Consider the following 22664-nt stretch of genomic DNA (forward strand, 5'->3'; position numbering starts at 1 on the left):
AAAAGATATTCTATACATTGTCAGTGAATTACAAAAAAAAAAAATTGTGAGCAGTGACAATGCAGGTTCTGCTGATAAAGTAACACTCAGGCACTATATTGATTTATGTCATGGAAAGCTTTATGGTGATGTATTGCTTCATATGTTTATTTATTTACTTATTCATTTATTAAACACAGAATTCTCTTGTATTTTGCAGAATTTTTATTTGCTTCTGTAAAAACAGCCTGCTGTACTTCGCTGTGTGCATCACCACAACCACACTATCAAATTTATGAAGTAAGACTGAGTTTAGAGTTTGATAAAGCACCCTGCAGGGCGAGTTCGCCTCATTTTATGAAAACTTATGAGGCGTCTTTCACATGTTTGTTCTCACTGGATTCACAACATTTCCACCTGCATTAGTTCTGAAGGGAAAAGTCATTGCATCATTTGCTCAGCGTCACTCACAATTCAGGCGATTCTGTAAATCAAACAATCTAAGCTGTCTTCTGCAGTTTCCCAGGTCTACATTCCAGACCCTTCCAAGAAAAAATAAACAGAAGAGTCCAACTGAGACAGCTGAGTGGCAGGAAAATTACATATCTGTGAAGTGTATTGAATCTGCTGCAGAGACAATTTAGCTGAAATGTGCATCAACAATTTTTAAATCTGCGCCACGAGCCAGGTTGTTTTTACTGCGTTTTTTGGTTTTCACATGAACTAATACATGTCACATTAATTGGACTGTTATGTCATCTGGTTTGAATTTTATCTTTTCATTGCAGACTACTCATTGTTACTCATTGCTCCTATGAAAACAGACAAATCTGGATAGGAGCCTGAGTCAGACTCAGACTTCGCTTCGTTTTTAATGGTGTGTTTCTGAGAGAAACTGCTGGCTGTGACATAAAAACATCCGTCCCCTTCCACCCCGATGCTCTATTTGGACTTGTATCCTGGTGTTAGTTTGGATTAGATTCTCACTCCTAATGAACCATACCACAGTTGGCTTGGCTCAGGACAGAGCCTTGCTAAAAAAAAAAACCTAAACTGCAGGAGTAAATACTCCAGTTTGAAGAAACTGCTCTAAAAATGCCCTGTGCACCATTTTGCTCTGAACTTCAGACACTGGGATGAAAACGTTATCAAATAATTCAGATGGAAACACGCTGATGGGGAATCTGGTGATGTTTCAGGCTTCAGAGGACGAGCACAAAAGAGCCTCGCAGTTTAGCATTTTTAATAGGCGTGCTGTTCGTCTGTTCTTATTTTTTTCAAATAATGTATTCCAACATAATTCAGATTTTTGTATTCACTAGCAGGCAGGAGGTGATACTGGTTCAAGTCAGCTTTGATCAGGGCTGAAGTCAAACTGTCAGAATAAAAACTTGGCAGGGTCTGAAGGTCACCTCCACTTTTCCAGAGTGATGCTACAGCATATTTAAAGAGTCACGTCAACAATAAAAGTGCCTGATATTAGTATCTATAACAGTAGTTACATAGCTGTTACCTGAGGGATGCTTTTAATATGATAATATGAACTTAGAGTTGCTCATTTTCCACAGCACATAACATTAACATTCATTTGAAGCCATGTTTCAGGCCACTTGATGAATAGAAGTGCAATACTTATTCTCCTTTTAGCTCCGTTTTATCATTCGGGAGCTTTTCAACAGCTAAATGCTCCTGTCAAGATGGCTTGTTCTTGGTTGTTTTTCTCTTCCTCTGTCCCCAGCCACTTCTCATTTCCCCCCAGGCTAACGCATGTCTTAAGAACTTTTTAGACCTGCCATTCTCCATCTACCAGAATGCCCACAGACTCTCCCATCGGCCCCAGTCACCTGACTCCCACATCCACCTGCTCCATCTACACCAGGCCGGTTCCACCTGCTGCTTGCCAAATCATCAGGTTTGTTGTTGTGTTTTTTGTGTTACAATTTCCTAAATCGGTTTCTGTATCCTGTTAGCTGCAGTCTGGTCCTGCTCCCCTGTCCCTGATTAGTTTTTCTCAGCTAGCCATGTTGTGACCTGCTGCCAGTTGGTGACCTGCCTTTTTTGCTTTGCTTGTCTGGACTTGTTTACTTGTCCTAACTGCCCTCCTGCTGCTAAGTTGTAAGAAACAAATGCAGAAAACGTTAACAGGTCATGTTTCCTTTAAACTTATGTTGTATTAGTCTGCAGGTATAAGCCTGCTATTGGGAATGCATTTCACACGGTTTTCTCCTCTCCTTCTGCGACCTACATGTCTCAAGTTGTGCAAAACATTTGGATCATGCAGTGAAAGGCAGAATTAGGCATTTTAATCACAGTGCTTGCCTCCCTGCTCTCAAATCCAATTCCTCTGTCACTATTTTGAGGGAACACATTGTTGCATCCCTGACTTAACTCCACCCAATATGGTAGTGATATGTAAAAAAAAAAAAAGAAAAAAAACCAAGCATGAGCATTTTTATTTTTTTCTCGTATAGAAGAATGATAATGAGGCTTGGACATTCTGTGCTGCAGAATAGTCTGACTACGTAAACTAATGTTACGTTTACGGTTTCATGTTCCTCACTAACCTACGTAATATACATCCATGAGGCTTACAAATGCACTGAAAGCATTTTTGATATATTTTTTGATGCATTATTGCCACTAACTTTGGAGTAGTTTAATAGTGCCAAACTGTCAGCAGAAGTACAACAATCACCCACAGCATTAAAGCCATCTGCCCACTACTCTCTCGTGTCCGTGAAGAGGCCACTACCTGTCCTCTTCATGGGCACGGGACCATTAGTGTCTCAGGTCCTGTGGTGTTTGGCACCAGGTACTTGTCAGCAGATTCTTTGCATCCTGTGGGATGAGGAATGGAGCCTCTGTAGATCCATTGTGTTGTGGTGCATCCCACAGATGCTCAGTCAGATAGAGATCTGGGGAGTTTGGATGCCAGATCAGTGTTTTTGCCGTGAACGCTTGGTCTCGAACGATGTTTAGATGGCTGGTACAAATTAAAATGACATCCACATGAAAGCCGTGACCTAAAACTTTTCAGCAGAACATAGAATTCAAACAAGACAATCAAAATTACTGACATCAGTTGTCAGTGGTTTGAAAGTTGTGGCTGATCATGTGTACATATTAGGTCATTATGTGCTCTTGTGGACATGAATGAGATCCAAATAAAGCCCTGGTCAGCTCACAAAAACAATGAAAACTCTGCTGGGCATCTTTAGCCTTCAGCGGTCTCAAGTGTTGCCTTAAAAACTTTCCGAGTCAGCTTTAAAAATAGGATACAACAATGTTTTTTCCACAAATCTGCCACAACATACATATATAAACTCCTCAAACCCAAGATCGTCCTTCCATCTTGTATTCTGTTCCATCCTATTCATGCTGTTATCGTGTTGTAACCTACTTTTTCTACAATTCAGTGTGATTTCTTTCTTCTTTGTCAAAGCTTTGCTGATATGGACAAACATCCAAATTGATTTCTGTGAGTCTGAATTATGCATGGCCTTTTGGCATGCATTTGTAAGAGAGACCCACCAGTGTTGCAGGTGTAAAAGGCTACAGACGTTGCTTTGCAGGGAGCTGGACCTGCAAAGCAAAGCTGAGCCGTGAAACAATGTGACATTGTTACCAGTGACATTTTTACCTTGAGACAAAGAAAAACTCAGCAGACAAAAGTATTTTTTTTCAAGAATGAAGGCTGAAAATTAAGGCAGAAAAAATACATAATTTTTGAGAAATCCAATTCATTAGACTTGAAGAGTGAAGCCAGCTCTGCATGCTCACTGTTAGTTCTGGATTAATTCGCTACCAGTCCTTTACTCATTCAAAAGGACGACTGCTGAGTGCTGCCAGACTGTAAAATTGTTGTCTCGCAGTCTCAAACCTTTATAGAAGTGCTTTTATGTGCTAGATATGATTATAGACTGTGTTACTGCCTACAAACTAAACAAAATGCATTTGCTCTAACACATTACATCAGATTTTCTTCTGCAACAGCATAACATGGGGAAACCTGATTTCTTCTTTAATCCACTTTTGCTTTCTTGGTTGCAATTCACAGCAAAACAAATGATCTGCTTTGGTTTGAGTGTGAGCGTGTGTGTACTGACTGGTACTCCTTTTGCTGTGAATAGTGCTGGTCACGGCGCTCCAGGCTCTGCTCCAGTAAGGCCCGGTTCTCCTTCAGCAGACTCTGGTTCTGCTCCACTAAGTGCCGGTTCTCCTCCTCCATGTTCCCCTTCAGCTGGGTCAACAGCTGCACACAAGACCATACATTCAATCGGTTTTTTCCTACTCAGACGGTCTGTGTGAGCATGCCTAATATCAGGATATATTAATGTATTCCCGAGACAGCATGTGAAGCACAGGACACACAGAAAACAAACTTTGAGCTGCTGACAGAGGGGAGAGCGTCATACCCAGTCACTGAATGATATAATCAGCAATGTGGTTCATAAACACTGCATAGATATTGTCAAATTATGCATACTGGACCATGAAAAAATGGAGCACCAGCTTTTAGGTTATCTTTTTAAGCCCTGATGATATCTCTGCAAGGACTTCTGTGGTACAGTTTCACAACTGATAAACAGTTGAAAATACTGCATTACTTAAGCCCTCTCTGCAGTGTGTGCATGCTGGGACCTGCAATAGCTTGACATGTAAAACAAGCTGCTCATTAACCAAAACAAAAGTCTGTACTAGAAGAGAACAAAGTTTTCATAACGGAAGAACCTGTAGTCTCTAAAAGTGGACAAGGTCAGGAGCACCAGTAGCATGCTCATTGTTTTCCTCAACATTAATGTGTTTATGCAGTGGGAATTAGTCCTCCAGGGTGAAAAAGCACTGCGAGCACTACTCTGATGGGCCAAATTTAAACCAAAAACTTCCTAGAACTTACGAGAACGTACCTCGTATCATACAAATGCAGCACTTTAAATTACTAGCATCTTATGCCACATCTGCAATCTCGCTATACATTGTATAATGACAATAAAGAATATTCTATTCTATTCTATTCTATCAGCTCCTAACGTTGTTTTTCTTTTCCTTATAACTCTTCCAGTGCCACAGCATCTCTTGCACTGTTTTTTCTCTACAGCTCTTTGTAAACAATCAAAGCTCTTCCACATCAATCAACGAGATACAGCAGCTCTTACAACTCTTCATGTGTAATAACATCATGTGTAACGCTGGTCTTTTCCCCCAATGTTTTAACAGGTATGTGGGTACATTAGCTTCCATGCCGTACCTGTACATATGTAAATTCATCATGTCATATCTTTACACATCCACATTTAAAGCCAACATATCATAGTGGCACTTATTCATATGTAAATTAATTTCCCCTTTTATATTGTCACTATAAGACCTTTATTATTACACAACCAGTCAAAAGTTTTAGAACGTCCCCAATTTTCTATTTTTTTTTAATTGAAATTCAAGTAGTTCAAGTCCAATGAAAGCTTTAAATGGTGCAAAGGTACATGGTGAACTGCCAGAGGTTTAAAAAAATGATAAGGTTGCCCAAAACTGAAAAATAATGGACATTTCAGAATTATACAAAAAGGCCTTTTTCAGGGAACAAGAAATGGGTTAACACCTTAAAGTTGTTCTGCAGCAATAAGGGTTGATCAAGTCTTGAAAGTTGGAGTTATCAAATCCTGCAGGTGTCCCAACTTTTCTTGATTACTTACAACCCCCTCTGTTGGCGTAAAATTAGTGTTGGAACACACCATGGCACCATACCCTCGAGAACATTATTTGAACAGTACTGTACTACAGAAAGTAGTGTGTTGCCATACAAATGGTGAGAAAAAGACAATTAACAACAGAAGAGAGACAGACCATCATAACACTAAAAAAATGTAGGTCTTTCCTACAGAGAAATTGCAAGGAAAATCAAGGTGTTGGTGAGTACAGTTTTCTTCACCATCAAAAGTCACTCAGAAACTGGAGGAAACTCTGACAGGAAGAGGTCTGGAAGACCCAAAGCCACAACAGAATCAGAAGACAAGTTTCTGAGAGTCAACAGCTTGGTGATAGACGGCTCACAGGACAACAGCTTCAAGCACAGCTTAACAGTGGTCGTAGTAAGAAGTCTCAGTTTCAACTGTAAAGAGAAGTCTTGGAGTTACAGGTTTGACTGGTGGAGTTGCAGCAAGAAAGTCATTGCTAACACGTCAGAATGAGATGAAAAGGCTTGCCAGGGCCATGACACACCACCAATGGACTACTGAAGACTGGAAGAAGGTATTATGGACTGATGAATCAAAATTTGAAATCTTTGGTTCATCATGCAGTATTTTTGTATGCCGTGGAGTAGGTGAAAGGATGGTTCCTCAGTGTGTGACATCAACTGTCAAACATGGAGGAGGAAGCGTGATGATCTGGGACTGTTTTGCCGGATCCAGGGTTGGTGACTTGTACAGAGTGAGAGGTAGCCTGAATGAAAACGGCTACCACTGCATTCTGCAGCACCATGCAGTACCCTCTGATATGTTCCTAGTTGGTCAGGAGTTCATCCTACAGCAAGATAATGATCCAAAGCATAAGTCCAAGCTCTGCCAGAACTACCTTGGGAAAAAAGAACAAGATGGTGAGTTTGAAACCATGGAGTGGCAGCACAGTCTCCAGACTTAAACCCCATGGAGCTGTATGGGATGAACTGGACAGAAGATTGAAAGCAAAGCAACCTACAAGTGTCAAACATTTATGGGAACTTCTGGGAAGAACTTTATGAAGAATATTTGATTTCCATTGTGGAAAGAATGCCACGAGTATGTTCAGCTGTTATATCTGCCAAAGGTACCTAGTTTGATGAGTCAAAAATTTAGAATACATTTTGGTTTCTAAATTTTAACCTCATTTGTTGATGCGTTTTCGGCTTTCATTTCAGAGTTCAATGGGACATTAACATGCAGAATTTCCAATAAAAAACGAAAAAATTGTTCTAAAACTTTTGACCAGCAGTATATATCTTTATTTATTTTTTGAACCTTTGTACTTTTTGTAATTCTTGTCCTGCCTTATCTGTATCCAGCTCTTGTAACATTTAAATTTCCCCAGTGAGGGATCGATTAAGTTTATCTTATCTTTATCTTTAAAATTAAAAGTTTTTAGGTGCAACTTTTGTTTCACAATCAATAAAAAATATCTTCCAAACACCCTTCTATTTTAATTAAAACTGAGTACACAGCGCCTACCATTTAAACATCTTTGAACACTGTTCTACACTAAAAAAACATTTACAATCATGGTATCATACCAGAGTCTCAGCCTATAACCATGAGGAAATCTGTCTGCCAGTCCCAGGTGTTGGTAGAGCAGCCAAAGCCAAACAGAGTTAGCAGAATATTCACAAAACACCCCCACACTCCTTTCAGTGCCGAGGAGAGTGAACACTACAGGCCTGAATTCATCAGTTAACAAGATTTAACTCTGCAGGAACCAAAAATAACATCATCTCTGTCACAGTCAACAATTTGACTACTTAACATACCTGTTCTTATTAAGCCCATCTCTGGTTAAGATTAAGAGTAACAGCAGTTTTGTATTGACTGAGAGAATTGCAGCTACATGCACACACACAAATATGATTTTACTACCAAGGAGCGAAAAAAATATGAGACAGAAGAAGCACAAACACAACAATCTCATGAAACTGTTTATCCACCTGAATAGAACGGTGCACAAAATTTTAAAAACTTAAATAACAAAGGTACTGCTGCTGCAAGTTCAAAATGGGATGCAGATATTTGTCAAAAAGTACTCTGTAACTTACAAACACTAACATGAAAGATCTTTTCAAATAGTGCTTGATTTAATTAGCTAAAAAAAAGTTCAGTGGTCCTGTTCCAATGCTCACATACAAGAAACACTACATTAGAGCGATACAGGGGAAACAACAGATGCATAACCAACTGCATGATATTAAATTCAACTTTTTATATACACCAATCGGTCAATGTTTAGGTGGGTGGCACATGTCAAACATACACATGAATGTCAGGACTCAAGGTTTCCCAGCAGAACATTGCATTATAACAAGATGATCCATGTTATTCACTTCACCTGTCAGTGGTCAGAATGTTGTGGCTGACTGGTGTATTTTCAGCTTTAAAAGATACAGTCCTGACTGTTGTGTAATCAGTAAAAATCTCTATGGGACACTTGGGTGAGTGTAGGCCATAAATGCCCTCCGATAAATCCTGTTTTTGGTCAAAGCGGACAACAAAAGCAAATGTAAAAGAACGTAGAATACACAGTATGGATCTGCAAGGATCTCTATACAGGATGATTCACATTTAGCTGAATAGCAGGCAGCAGTATTGAATTTAAACTGAGGAGGTACACGGAGAGCTGATGATCCGTCAGTGACCAAGGCAACAGTCACAAAAACTGCTAACTTTTTTAATAAAAGCTCAGAAAACTGAGAAGAGAGAGGTCACAGCTCTCTAACACTGACTCACTGAGACTGACAAAACCACAGACCTCACAAGTGACCGCAGAACTATTTCAGCTGCTTTGTCTGCACAAAAACTGAGCATTCAGTGTCGCAAGATGTTATCTGGAGCAGAGTTTACATCACGACATCACCAGGTGAATGAAACACAATGAAAAGAATAGAAGAATAGAAGAAGAGCTCTGAGCCTTTTTCTACATCTCAAAAAATGTCTAAGCTTGGAAGAACTTCCAAGAACTCCTTATAAACGCAAACATTTAGAACAAGTTACAACTGAATTAATCCCTACGGAAAATCTTAAAAACTCTGGATCTGCCCATTATTATTTCATGTTTCATGACGTCCATTCTGTTGCAGAGATGATGTATTGTGACGGAAAATCAAATACTTCTTACTGTATGTTAAAAAGAATCGATGGAATTTGTTGTGTTCAGATTTTTGTTCAGCGTATGTAACGAAGACTTTGAAGTGTGTAATTTCAGAAAGGGAAACATCAAAGAGAGCAAAATTCTATGTGCAATATGTGTTCACAGGTCTTGGCAAATAAAGAGAGTAGGCTATATTTCAAGTGTTAATACTGTTGCAAAGAAATTGCAAATTCTACAATGCAGATGCTTCAAACACAAGATCTATGCAGCCGCCACAGTTACAAGATTAGTGTCACCAATTCACCAGCTACACTAGCTAATAACAGAAAAGTGTTTTGGCAGGACATTACAATGTCACAGTGAAGTTAGTTTTTGACCTTTTTCATATAAAATGTTGTCCTGTTAGACATTTGTGTGAAATTTTGTCACGATCAGTGTTTGAATTCTTGAGTTATGGCCAAATTGTTCTGTGAGGTCAGAGCGACTGTGGATCACCAAATTCTAATCAGTTCATCAGTTAATTTTTCCAATATTTGAAGAAATTTCTTCAAGACATTCCTGAGGTGCTGCATTCACAAAGTGGGATGTGATGACAGACAACCTGAGAACATAAAGCCTCTGGACGCGGCTGTTGCCAGTGTTGAGGCAGAATAACTGCCAGATCTGCATGTGTCTGGAACCAGACTCTATGAGACCAAATGATTCAGGAGCAGAATGAAGCATCTGCTGGTTGACTTCTTAAACCTTTTACGGGAAGTCACTTTCCACCTGTGTCATCCCTCTAACAACTGCTTGAAAAACATTTTCAAAATTCAGTGCTTGTTTCACAGCATTACACGCAAGACTAAAGCTGATTTGGAGGCAGAAATGCACCTAATCCTAAAGTGTAGCTTGCTGTTCATTTTCTTTTCAGACCAATGTATCATTTTTGTCTGATACGCCAGACTGAAATTGGCTTTCTATCAAATGTTCCCCACTGATGATGTGATAGCTGTTCCTCCCTGACCACAGCTATGTAAAACACTCTCTAAAACCTGCAATGAATTCCTAATAAATTGTGTTTAATTGCCCAATAATGCGTTAGATAAATTTGTTTTTATTTGAAGAGGGTAATGTATCCGAGTGTCTCTGCTGAGAAGCACTAAATCCTGTTTTGCATGTCAATGGTCAACTGACAGCTGGAATACAAAACACCTGTGTGTATCTGCAGGTGTGTGCCTGCTTGTGTGCCTGCTTGTGTGTGTGTGTTGGGTACATACCTGGTACTGGCTGGTGAGGCGGGCGCTGCTGAGGTCCAGGCTCTGGTTGGTTTCCCTCAGGCCGCTCAGCTCCCCCTCCAGCCGAGTCCTCTCCAGCTGGGATGCGCTCAGCTCTGCCCTCAACACGGAGCCCTGAGCCAGCAGCTCGGCCTGCGACGCCAACCACTCCTTCTGCTGGGCCTGCAGCCTGCAACACCACCACCGCCACCGTTATGTGCTCCGTAAAGTGCTGGGTGTCAGCGCACCCTAAGTGCTCTCCATCTGAAGCTCGTTATGTTATTTGCTATGCAACACAGTGAGTCTCCACAAAGCCGCGCAATCCAGCAGATAAATCTGACAACGTCTCGCACAAAATGGTTCAGGGAGAAACATTTCTGAGTTGGTAAGTGTTTAGAAAATAGAAACAATCTTCTTTGTTTCATTTCGTAATGAGAACTGAGAGAGCAAGATGAGATGAAAATATTAACAATCACTGAGGGAGCAATTGAGTCATATTCACTAATAAACGTTTGAGCATTTTATTTTCCCCATGTGGATATGGAAATTATTTGGGATGAAACTTTAAAGATGAAAATATTCACCTTTGAGAAGAGGGAACTGAGTGTTTTAGGGAATGTGGGGAGTGAAGGAAACAAGCTCAGTACAACACTGATACATCATCACCTGTGTTTTTAGTGTGACATAACACATATCATAGTTGAATACAGGCGTTGGTGGTATAGTAGTTAGCATAGCTGCCTTCCAAGCAGTTCACCTGGATTCAATTCCCAGCCAATGCAGTGATTTTTGGGGCAGATTAATACACTACTATAAACTGTCAACACCATGGCTGAGTATTTCTGTCTTGAAAATCCCAATGATTTTTTTTAAAAACACTGATTCAGACTTCTGGGATTTTATATGTAGCAAATCTAAGCAACCAATTCTGCCAATTTACGGGGTGATGCTCTCTGTATCATTATTTTCACTGAAAAACTTCTAATTATGTGACTTTGATACACAGAGTTGAGTTTTTAAGGTTTTGATCAATCACAGGAATAAGACTTTAAGTGACTATAGCAAAATTGTAAGCTCACAGCAGTTTGGGCGCAACATTATTCTTCATTTAGAGTCCTGTTTCTGTCCACCCGATGAGTGTTGGTTATCCTTAACTTTGTTAAAGCGGCTCTGGAGGGAAACGTCTGTCTCTTCAGCTCCCCTGTGTTCACCAGTCAGTCGCTGCTGTGTCTGTCTGCTGTGTTGTTCAGAGACTGTTGGGTTTTTCTTTTTGCTGAAACAGCCGCCTGCTGCAGCCAAAAAACATTATGCTATGAGTGCAGTGAGAGTGAACCAAAACAGTAAAGCTACAGCCAGACAGCTAAACAATGAGCTCACTATGAAGCTCCGTAAAGCAGAAGAGATTCAGGCAATAATTCTCTGTAGGTTCATCCCTAAGGGAGCTTCCTCATTTGATATCTCCAGACATTTTGATACACTGCTATTATAAAAATATATATTATAGCCACCTTAAAGAGCTCTATGAAACAATCTATCTTCTAGCATTTTTTTTTAAACCAATTCAAGAATTTCCTCTTTACCCGCATTCATGAACGGGTCTACAAAGCATTTCAAAATGCATCTCCATTTACGTTTAATGTTGTATTTATAGCACCATGTCATCAGCTTGCCAGTCCATCATCTGCAACAGTCTGTCAGTAATCAATTACATCAATATGATGATGATGGTTGATTAACTAATTATGGTACACAAGTATCTTATGATGACGATCATTATCATCATATACCCATCAGCCATCAAGAGGAAATGTAATCAGAAGCACAGATGTGATGATGAAAGTGATTTAAAATTTTCTAAAACAATACACAGCCTGACATAAATTCACTTTTTGCAGAAGAATTCAAATAAATCTTTCTTTTTTCGCTTTCACTTGCAGCTCTTAAGTCCTGTTTTTTGATGTTTTGTGCCTTGTTTTTCTGTGCTCAGCCCAAAGGCCCTAAATCAGGAACAAAAATGCATTCAGAGCACTATATAGTGCATTTGCATTCAAACTGATTCCTGTGTTGCTCGCTGTGCTTCATACAGAGGTATTACTGCTGCTGCTCCCTGTATTCAAATGAACATGAGCACCGTGAAAGGATGATCGGATCTCATGAATGTGATGCAGAAGAAGCTGGCTAGATTTATTACCTCTCGTTGTCTTCTTTCAGCTTCTCCAGCTCTCGCTCTCTCTCCAGCCTCCTCTGGGCCTCTGCCTCCATCTTCTCTCTCTCCATCTTCATCTCCTGCTCTCTCTCTTCCAGCCGGGTTTTACCATCTAACAGCTCCTTGTACCTTGAGATTTCAAACACAATATTCACCCACCAAAAAAAGCCCCAGTATGACTTAAAATGTAAGACAGTGTGTGTCCTTAAAAGATCCAGGTCAGGCGTGTGAGTTTGTGTGTCGTTCTTTTGTGTATTTCAGTTTTGGGAGAACTGAAAGTCCTCAAAACAAAAGAAAATATGCCATAAATCTTCAAAGTGAGGATTTCATCAGTCAGTGAGTGTTTGTACCTGCCCTCCAGCTCCCTGTGCTGGGCCTCCAGGCTGCGGTTGTTACTGCGTAGTTGGGAGTGTTTGTCCAGCAGCTCTTCCAGCTCCACCTCCTGCCGCTGCTGCAACGCCGTCATCCTCTCGTGGTCTCGCCTCAGAGCCTCCATCCGGGCCACCGACTCCTCCCGCTCCCTCGCCCACACCTTGGACTCGGCCTCCAGGGCAGCACACCGGGCCTCGCTGTCGCTGCAGCGCGCCAACACCGCTGCATGCTGGGAACTCAGGGCTGCTTGCTCCACCTGTGTGTGTGTGTTTAGTATGTGATGCAGAACAGAGAGGCCATGTCTGTAATGTTGGATTCATTTTAAAGGTTAAACAGACAGCCAAAAAGCTCGAAAGTTACTTTACATTTATTACCGGAAGATTTAGATGACTTGACTGTCTGTGTGATGAATATGAAGCCAGAGTAGTTGCGAGTGAACCAGTAGAATAAATGAACAAGAATTACTGCCTCGCAGTTGGATGCCTCTGTAATCCATGTCTGTCCACACTCATATAATATACATCATGAAAACTTTCAAGTTCATTTAAAGAAACAGAATAACAAACAGCTGATTCTGATAACACTACATTGTAACCACGGCGATGCGTCAAATCTGAATGCTGCTGCAAAGAATCTACACATTCTAAAATGCAGAAGCTTCACATACATCTTCAACCCAGCACCACAGTGGATCTTTACAATCATCACAGTGTCAAAGTGGAAATCCAAAATTAGAGTCACCGTTCAATATTCAACCAAATGTAAAATACCATTACTATCCCCCTTCTGGTAATTAATTATAGCCTTGAATAATGGCCAGAAAAGTGTTTCTGCAGAAAGTTATAATGTCACAGTAACGTTGACCTTTGAACTTGAGGATGTAAAACGTCACCCCTTCATCATTTTATCCTGTTAGGTATTTGTGTGGAATCTTGTCATAAATAGCTACAGATTCTTGAGATATGGCCAAAAATGTATTTTTGTGAGGTCACAGAGATCTGACAAAAATTCCTATCAGTTGATTTGGGAGTCCAAGTTAACGTTTGTTCCAAATGTATAGAAATTAATCCTCAATCATTTTAGCTATTGCATGTTAATAGTGAAGGCTAGATGTCTATATAGCAGAAACTCACTGAAGGTTATCATTAAATTATGTGAATAAATTAACAGAACATTAAGTGAAGGGTAATTGCTTTCTACCGTGCTTTCTCTTTCTCTCTCCTTCTCTGAAGAAGGTTAAAGTCAATGAAATACAAATTACATTTATAATGAAATGAAATCAACCTCTGTAATTGATGGTCTTTATCAAAGGCAAATTAAATGCAGAAAGAAAAATGGCTGGGAGTGACAGTTTATAGTTGGTGGCACCGGTGAGGGGAGTGATATGATTTCACACATACCATTCTATAAATTCCACCACAAAACCCTGCAGCAACATAAAGTCCTGCACAGTAACACTCCTAATGTTCACTTTTAGTAGAAATTTGTGAGCTTTAGAGATGCTCTTAGGTGGAGCTTGTTTTCTTTGGACAGAACCAGACTCACTGTTTCCCACTGGTTCTGGTCTTTATGCTAAGCTAAGCTAAACAGCTCCTCAGCCCAGATACACATTCAGCATACAGACACTGGCTGAAAAAATATGAATACTTCCCAAAATGGACTTTCTTTAAATGTGACATCTTCTTTTCACAGTCTTACAGTGTAATAAAATCCATGCAAACATTATGACAAAATTCATTGCAAAAATTCCCAAAGCGTTAATCATGCTGTGTGCGCCTGTGCGTTTTGTCACCTGTAGCTGGGTGTTGAGTGTCTGTAGTCTGGTGCAGGAGTCCTGCAGGCTGAGCGAGTGTCGCCGCAGAGCCTCCAGCTGCTCCTTAAGGTGCTCACAGGCCTCCTGGGACTGAGACAACCGTGTCAGCAAAGCCTCTTGTCCTGCAACCACCGCTGCTTTCTAAGAGGGAGATGATAAAACCTTTCATTTTCATTTTTATGTTGCGTTCACACATGACCCAGTTGATGTACAGCATCAACTCGGTCATGAGTAGTGCTGCCTTCAGTGTCACACACCTCTGAAAATATCCATATTATTTGAACTTGGACCAAATCTGCAGCTGACCTTTCAAAGTGTTCTCAGTCAGGTGGCAGCTTTACGTGACATTTGTGTCGATCTATAAATGCAGAGATGAAATTCATCCAGTGCCTCTGATAAATGTTGAAAATATGTTCCACTAGTTTATATCTGATCCAGAAACTTGCTGCAAGATTTCAGTCAATTCTTTGTTTTTCTTTTTTTATAATCCAATCAGCAAATCTGCAGCCTTGTTTATGACACTTGATTCACACATCTCGTGAAGCCACACTCAACCACTAAATAAAGCAGTTTGTTGATTGGGAATTGTGAGAGCTACTTTAGAAATGAACAGAAATATGTTTTGTAAAATTGCTGAAGGTATAAAATCTGGTGTGTTTTCTAAAATTAAAATGAGCTTGCAGCACCACCACAACTCAGCTCTACTCCCACGACACAGTAGGATTTTATTTGAACATTTTTTTCAAGCACTGGCAGAACGACAACACAATTCATGTGTGCATCGTCTACAGAGTCTGCAGCAGTTTTTTCACCCTGGATCCTTTCACATTTCATACCAGCATACTGCTGACTGAATCATACTGCTACACTGGGGAGTTCTACTTTTTTTCACCAGTGCTTTTACAGTTTCTGCTTTTTTACTATACCAATCTCCTCTCTCATGTCAGCAGTACAAAGTAACCATTTACATTTACTGCAGTATTCCACCTAAGCACACCTTTGAAGTACTTGTTCACAGGGGTTAAATTGGGATTTAAGAGGGAGAGGAGCCTTTGTCCACTGAGGACAGACAGCAGACCAACGGCTGGGTTCCTCAACTGAAAGCAGTTCCACTAAAAACTGCAAACATGGTGTTGTGTTGATGTCCAGAGTGACAAATGGTTTCTGAAATGAGATGTTGCTCCTGAATTTTGTACGTATCATTTCATTTTAGACTGAAAACTGAATTGGATTTACCTCCATTACATTGGTGACATGTCAGAATCAGATATACATAACATGAAATCTGTCCCATTAGCCAGATACCACTACGATTTCCATTTTTGTTTCATTTCACGTGTACTTTCTGTGCCTTTTGGTGATTTGGATGAGGAAGCAATTTCAATGAATTTGAAAAAAAAGAGAAAAAGAAACTTCTGAAGCTCTGCGAAGTCCCAAAGGAAAATAATACAGCATCCCAAATATACAGGTCTTCATGCAAATACCCTGCTCTTAATTTCTATTTTTATTATTATTTTGATTCTTATCTGCATTTTACTGATGGATCAGGAAACACTGACATTCCTGCCACACATAAAAACACAACAATCTCTGCAGTGGCCCAACTAAAGTATCTGCAGCAGCTTATTGACTGAGTATAATAAATTAATTCATTACTACGCCACCTGTCTGTTTGCTCATTTTTTAAATTTCCATTATCGATTAGAGTTCCATTCTTGCATTAATACCACTGCTGCAAATAGTCTCCATTGAAGGAGCAAAACTGTAAACTCTGCAATACTCCACTCTGCAGACCAGAAATAACATATTGTGATTCTCCGCAGGAAACGATATTTGGGCTTTTACTGACAATCAGCCCTCATAGTGCTGGATTCATCCTGAGTTTGACCACTTCCCAATTATTCCCAATTATTTCCAATTATTTCACTGCAGAAACTGTGAATCTATGCACAAACAACTGTTTGCTCAAACGAATAAAGCATTTATGTTAACCCTGAGCTCCAAAACCCACTGGTGAGTTGAAAAGGCATGTTTTCTTTTAAATGTCAACAAAATCACATGAATACAGAAATAACTGCCAACTTTACAATGAGTTACTCATCTGTGACATACTGTTTTCATCAGAAAAACAAATATACGCTCATAATTATGATATTTGATTGAAACACTTTTCTCTACATGCCTTACGTAAAAAAATAAAAATAAAAAACTGGCAAAAATTAATCAGATTCCGAAAAAAATTAAAATGATGTGCTCCTTTGCACAATGTGAAGCAATGAATACATCAGCAACAAGAAACTGTCATGTCATAAAATTGAGGGAATTCTTCAGCTGAACTGCAGGCTGTGCTGACAGAGCAGACAGATGTTTGGGAAAAAATGAAAAATGTAACGAGTAAAATATTAGGTTTTTTTTCCCAGTACTGGTAACACCTGTGGGCACTTGTAAAATGCTGTTATTGTTACTTTTTTTTCTCAATTTGTATAATAAGTTGATAAAATAAATAAACTTTAGCTAGCTTTATTTTATGATTTATGACATTAAAGCTATTTCCTATCGCACACAATACATGTTTGAGTTCTCTCTGCTTCTAGCCATGGTTGTGCTGTGTCCACAGAGATGCAGGACTTTATATTGCAGGGTAATAAATGTATGTAAATGACTAATTTTGTAAGTTTGTCAGGATCACGCTGCTGTGTGATTCTGTTATGTATGTGAGTCAGTAGAGCTGTGAAACTGAAGGAGTCGAGCTCCGACCCAATTCAATCCTTGCTTTTCTGCTCTTTCCATTTCATGCTTCTTTCCTCTTCTACTTGATTTGGAAGCTCTTAGTTAGATTTCAGATTCTACGTAAAGCTTTTGCATGATCTTATGACATACAACAAAATGTTTAAAGATTAAACCAGCAATTCAGAGCATTTTTGGCTTATGACTCTAAAACTCCAGTTTCTCCATGTTTCACTACGGAATGATTTTCTCCTCTAAGCTTCTCAGATGGTTTCGTTTAGATAACTGTTCGAGGCCCAAAGAGGTGAAATCTAATCTTTATGTAATATTTCACAAAAGAGCAAAGATTAGGAAAAACCCCAAAAATGATTATAAATGCATGTAGCTATGCTTTCTCTCATTAATCATCTCAGGACTGCTCAGTTTTATCTCGTGGCACAAAGGAGGGGGACCAGCAGTAAATGAAGTGCTCCACATTGACCAGCTACAGTTAGCAAACAGGAAAATGCTGCTTGAATGCATCAGTATTACCTGATATATAGGCCATATTCCTGCAGAATTAGTTATTGTAAGTTTTTATTTTAAGGACATTTTGCTGACAGTACAGTATATTTACTTGAGCAAGACTTTAAATGCATTGTTTTACTAGGAAATTAGAATTTTTCTGCTTCCTTACCTGTATCTACTGTAAGTATGTATGAATGGGACCTGGAAAAAAAACCTAACTAAAGCTGTCTGAGCCCTGCTTCATCTATCCTAATCCAAAAATTTAAGTCCTGATTGTGTTAAAGCAGTGACATGCCCACTGAGAAGTGCACTGGATAAATTTCCTGACCTTGGCGACGCTGGAGCCGCCACTTACAGCTTGATGTTGGAGTTTATGTGTGTATTTGAGAGAGAGAGAAACAGTAAGAGCCGAAGTAAGAGAGCAGCGGAGGAGATAAGGAAGATTAACAGTAGCCGAGGTGACATTTTAAAACTGATGAGCAGAGATAAAGCGGTAGTTCTGGAAATAAAGTGCTGCACTCAGGGAAGTGGCCTACTGTGAGTTGATAGTCGTCAAGCATCCCGAGAGCAGGAATTTCAACATAATATAGATCATCTCTCTCACACTGAAGTTGCACCGAGCCACACACGCATCCTGTGAGGAAACACACACACAAACCTCTTTTTCCAGCTCTGTCACTCTCTCCCTCAGCTGCCTCTCTGCTTCTCCTGTGGTTTGATCGTGCGTGTTGAAAAGGTCACGACCTTTGCCAGCTTCAGGGTTTTGATCCAGAGGTGACGTCTCCTGTGTGAGCGACGATTCTGAATTTGAATGAGACGTAGCGCTCAACTCCGCACTTCCTCTTCTCTTTTCCAACTGGAGAAGAGATTCGCTTTTCTTAAGGCACTGGGAAATTGATTCTATTCTCTCCTGAGACACGCTGAGAGAATCTGTCGCCACTTTTAGTTCGGCTTCGGCTCTTTGTAGTTTACGGTTCTGGTGTTCGACTTCGGAGGCCAATTTCTGAGAGCGTTCCTGCTCATTGGTTAGATCCTGATGAGAGGGAGAAGAGACGAGGGGCAGAAGTGTTCAAAGATTAAAATCTGTGGAAAATGATGGCAAACAGCACTCGAAAACAAATCTAAACCAAATGCTTTGTCCTCACAAAAGTTGACATGTCCTTATGTGTCCTTATATTCTCATATCATCAGCGTAGTAGACATTGTGGCCCAATTTCATGCTGCACGCTCCACTACTATTTTCACTACGAATGTTACAGTATTATGTTAGTTGTTAACAATTAGTAGATAAAGAGTTAATGTCTACAACGAGGAAATTATTCAGTGCTCTGACACGCATTGACACGCGCTGGCTACAGCCAAATAAATAATTTAATTCAATTTTATTTTATTTATATAGTTCCAATTCCCAACACGTGTCATCTCACAGCACTTCACAAAGTAAGGTGAAGACCCTACAAATATGACACACAAACCCAACAAATCCAATGTCTCCTTTAGATTTTCTTTGAGCAGGTACTTGGTGACAAAGAGAAGGAACAAAATATCTTCAATTTATAGGAGAGGACAAAATAATACCTTGAAGACAGATGAGAGGATATATATAAAACGTGTTTGTTTCCTTTTTTACTGTGTAATATATCATGATTTTGTATGCTCATTCATCATCATCATTTTTCCCACATATAAAATGCAGAGCATTGCTGTTCGGGATTGTTAGCAGATACTAGCATACATGCTATGGATATGGCTTTTTTACTCTACTGTGGGACTGTCTGGGGGCACTATATAGTAGAGAGATTTAACACACTCAGAATTCAGACACTTGGATAAAAATTGCACACTGTATACTGAGCAATAAATCCTATTTTCATTGCCATATTGCAATATGAATGTGCACAATAAACACATCACAAAACACTAAAACACAAAAAAATAACCTCATTAACATCGTCAGACTCTCATGCTAACCTTTGACCTATCACATACATGAACCCTGCATTTGCACCATTTGGCCAAAGACATGAAATCCCAGCAAACCATCAGCTACCCGCAGATTAACTGCAGTCAATTTGGTAGAGACTGAAGGAGAAAAGATGTTTTTGTTGAGTTTAGAAGAAAATTCTTAAAAGGGAGCAGCAGGAGAAATTAAACTTTAATTTCTAATTGTTGTAATGTCTTATTTAAATGAATGTTTTGTTTAATTGCTTGGATATTAATGTGCAATTTGTTCAATAAAAGGATGTTCAAAATAATTTATTTCTCAGCAGTCACAGTAGGATCATTGTTAGCAGCGCACCTATTAACGCAGGAAGACATATAAACTGTACGGCTAATACACACTCTTCGATATTTGTTTATTTATCACAATACTGAGCAAACTTTCTTCAAATGGTGCAGGCCCACCTAGTGTGTGATTTGAGACAGTGCTGTTGTTTTCCTGGGGCTTTTTCAATTTTTCCAACTGTGAGCAGCCTTTATCTCAAACATGCGTTGCATTGTGGGACAAAAGATGTGAATTTAGGCCATCAGAGGAAATAAGGAATTAAAAATCTAATTTTAAAGATGTGGCTTCTGTCTAAATCAGGGTAAAAAGCAGACTTTTGGAGGGTACATTCCCTCCACTACATCCCTGCAGCAGTGCTTACTGTTAGTGACTAAACTAACACATCACACACACCCCCCACACCCACCCACACCCACACACACACACCTGGGACAGTGAGCTAATCTTGGCTTGAACTTCTACATACTGCTCCTGCAGCTGCTGTTTGCCCTCCTCCACGCTGCTTAATTGAGTGCTGAGCTCTTTCTCCAGGTCCTGCAGCCGAGTGCAAAGCTCCTTAGACTCAGACAGCTGCTGACACACACGCCTGCACACACACACACACACACACACACACACACACACACACACACACACACACACACACACACACACACACACACACACAAGGACACACCAGCCGCAGCAGAAATACAGGTCAGACACAGGTTGAATGAAGATAGAGTTGGCATTATAGATAAATGCATAGTGCAGTCAAGTAGCTCTCTGATGCCTTGTAAAGTTAATTGCGTGATCAAGGTTAAGCGTGTGAACAAGAGAGTGTTGTACCTGTGTTCGGCGTCCAGAGCACGGGTTCTCTGGTTGCTGTGCTCCAGGGCCAGGGTCGTGCTCTCCAGCTGCTGCCTCAGTCTCGCCGCCTCCCTCTCTCTCTGCCTTCCCTCCTTCCGGTGGCCGTCCAGCTCTGACTGACACACCTCTTTCTCCTGTTCGAGCCGCGACGCCTCCAGCAGCGCCTGGTCTCGTGCCCTGGCCAGAGCTTCGGCCTCCAGGGCGGCCTCGCGGAGCTCCGCCTCCAGTTCCTCCTCCCGACGCCGTGAAGTCTCCAGGCTGCGGCCCTGACGTTCCAGCTCTGCTCTGAGAGTCTGAGTGGTGAGCTCCAGCTGGTCACCCTGGGGAAAGAGGAAAGATGGATGATAAATACTGTTCTGTTACTGATCACATTAGATTAGACACCAGGTTGGTAACTTGTATACAGTGGCGAATTCATTTAACCTTTATTTAAACTCAAAATACACTGATGTATGGAGGCTTTATTGACAATATAGTTGAGTCAGAACATGAAAGATATAGGCGCACAAGTACAGAAATAATCAAAATATTCAAATGAAAAGCTAGTAATATAATAGCATTAATTAGAGCATTTAAGATTTAAAAACAAATTAATCAACAAAACAAGAGCAGCTGGAAGTAACGTAAGATGAAATTAAAAATCTAAATTGAATAAAAATGAATCAAGCTTTAGACTATTGTGCAGGTTATTCCATGTTACAGGTGCACAGTGTGTAAACCTGGTTGTTCCAAACTCATCAAAACAGCTGTCACCGGCAGTGTAATCCAATCATTTGAGTGTTTATGGTAAGGGCCCATATTAAAAGATAGTAATGAAGCAAGGGGGTAAAACAACAAACAACATGAATAAATTAAACCTAGTGTCTACCATGCTATAGAGGGACGGCCATTCAGCCTCAGCATACAGCTCACAGTGATGAATGTTGTAATTATCATTAGCAATAATCGATAAGTCCCAGCTGCATGTTGAAAATTTCACTATAATCATAAAAAAACATCCCAACACTGGATATTGGTCCTATAAATGGGGACAATAAAACAGCCAATAAGCATGACATTTAATGTTAAGTTGTAAAAACAATATACATAAAATTAAACCTTCAAAATTATGTGAAAAATACAACTCAAGAACATGTCATTCAAAAGTTGTACAATCGTTTTCGTTCAACACACTTTTTAGTCTTCCATAAACAACAAACATGGATTGACCTTGAAGCTGAAGTATGGTTTGGACTCTCTGCCAGGTTTATTTAAAGGTACCCTGTGGATTTTTTGACCTCTAGCAGCACTATGGAGCTGTTTCTGTTTTGTTTATCTTGTGCACAGACCACAGATCCTTTACTCAAGTAGAAAAAAACAACACTGCAGCCTAAAAAAATACTCCATTATAAGTTAAAGTCTTGTATTACAAATATATCCCCAACGTACAAAAGTGTTACTAGCAAAATGTCCTTATTATACAGTAATATAAGTAAAAAAGATGGATGTAAACATTAGCACATAGAACTCAGGGATACACATCACTCATTTTTAGTGAGGAACAGTCTGTGAACCAGAGGCGAGGCAGTGGGAGGGCAGATCTCCTCTTAATAAGACAGCAGCTCCCCTGAAAAGACACAATTTTGGCGTGTCTCTAAAATATTGAAAGTATGCTACTGTTGCCATGCATTTTTATCTTTTTTCTTCATCATGGTGGATCTTGCATAAAATAAGGCTATTATTGATGTATGATTCATGCATGATGGTGTTTCATCACTAATTCACTTTAATAAAGACACCGGCGTGCAGGCAGCTTCTGCCATCGAAGCGAGGCACCACAAAATCATAAACTTCAGTCAC

General features: G+C 39.9%; 1 protein-coding gene across 3 annotated transcripts in view; it reads right to left on the reverse strand.

The window, feature by feature from the left end:
* ccdc88b (coiled-coil domain containing 88B) overlaps positions 1 to 22664 on the reverse strand; it is a 58442-nt gene that overhangs the window by 5902 nt on the left and 29876 nt on the right. For 2 of the 3 annotated variants that reach the window (XM_023282017.3, XM_023282016.3), the window contains exons 17-24: positions 20805 to 21145; positions 20403 to 20562; positions 18348 to 18722; positions 14435 to 14596; positions 12621 to 12898; positions 12256 to 12399; positions 10068 to 10254; positions 4086 to 4231 (exon numbers count right to left, since the gene is read on the reverse strand). In XM_023282017.3, the coding sequence (XP_023137785.2) occupies positions 4086 to 4231; positions 10068 to 10254; positions 12256 to 12399; positions 12621 to 12898; positions 14435 to 14596; positions 18348 to 18722; positions 20403 to 20562; positions 20805 to 21145 (1793 nt within the window). Of the gene's footprint in view, positions 1 to 4085; positions 4232 to 10067; positions 10255 to 10281; positions 11354 to 12255; positions 12400 to 12620; positions 12899 to 14434; positions 14597 to 18347; positions 18723 to 20402; positions 20563 to 20804; positions 21146 to 22664 lie in introns of those variants that run through there. The other variant, XM_055016297.1, reaches the window with a different exon arrangement.

Source organism: Amphiprion ocellaris, chromosome 13, assembly GCF_022539595.1.
Source record: "Amphiprion ocellaris isolate individual 3 ecotype Okinawa chromosome 13, ASM2253959v1, whole genome shotgun sequence".
NCBI classification, from domain to species: domain Eukaryota; kingdom Metazoa; phylum Chordata; class Actinopteri; family Pomacentridae; genus Amphiprion; species Amphiprion ocellaris.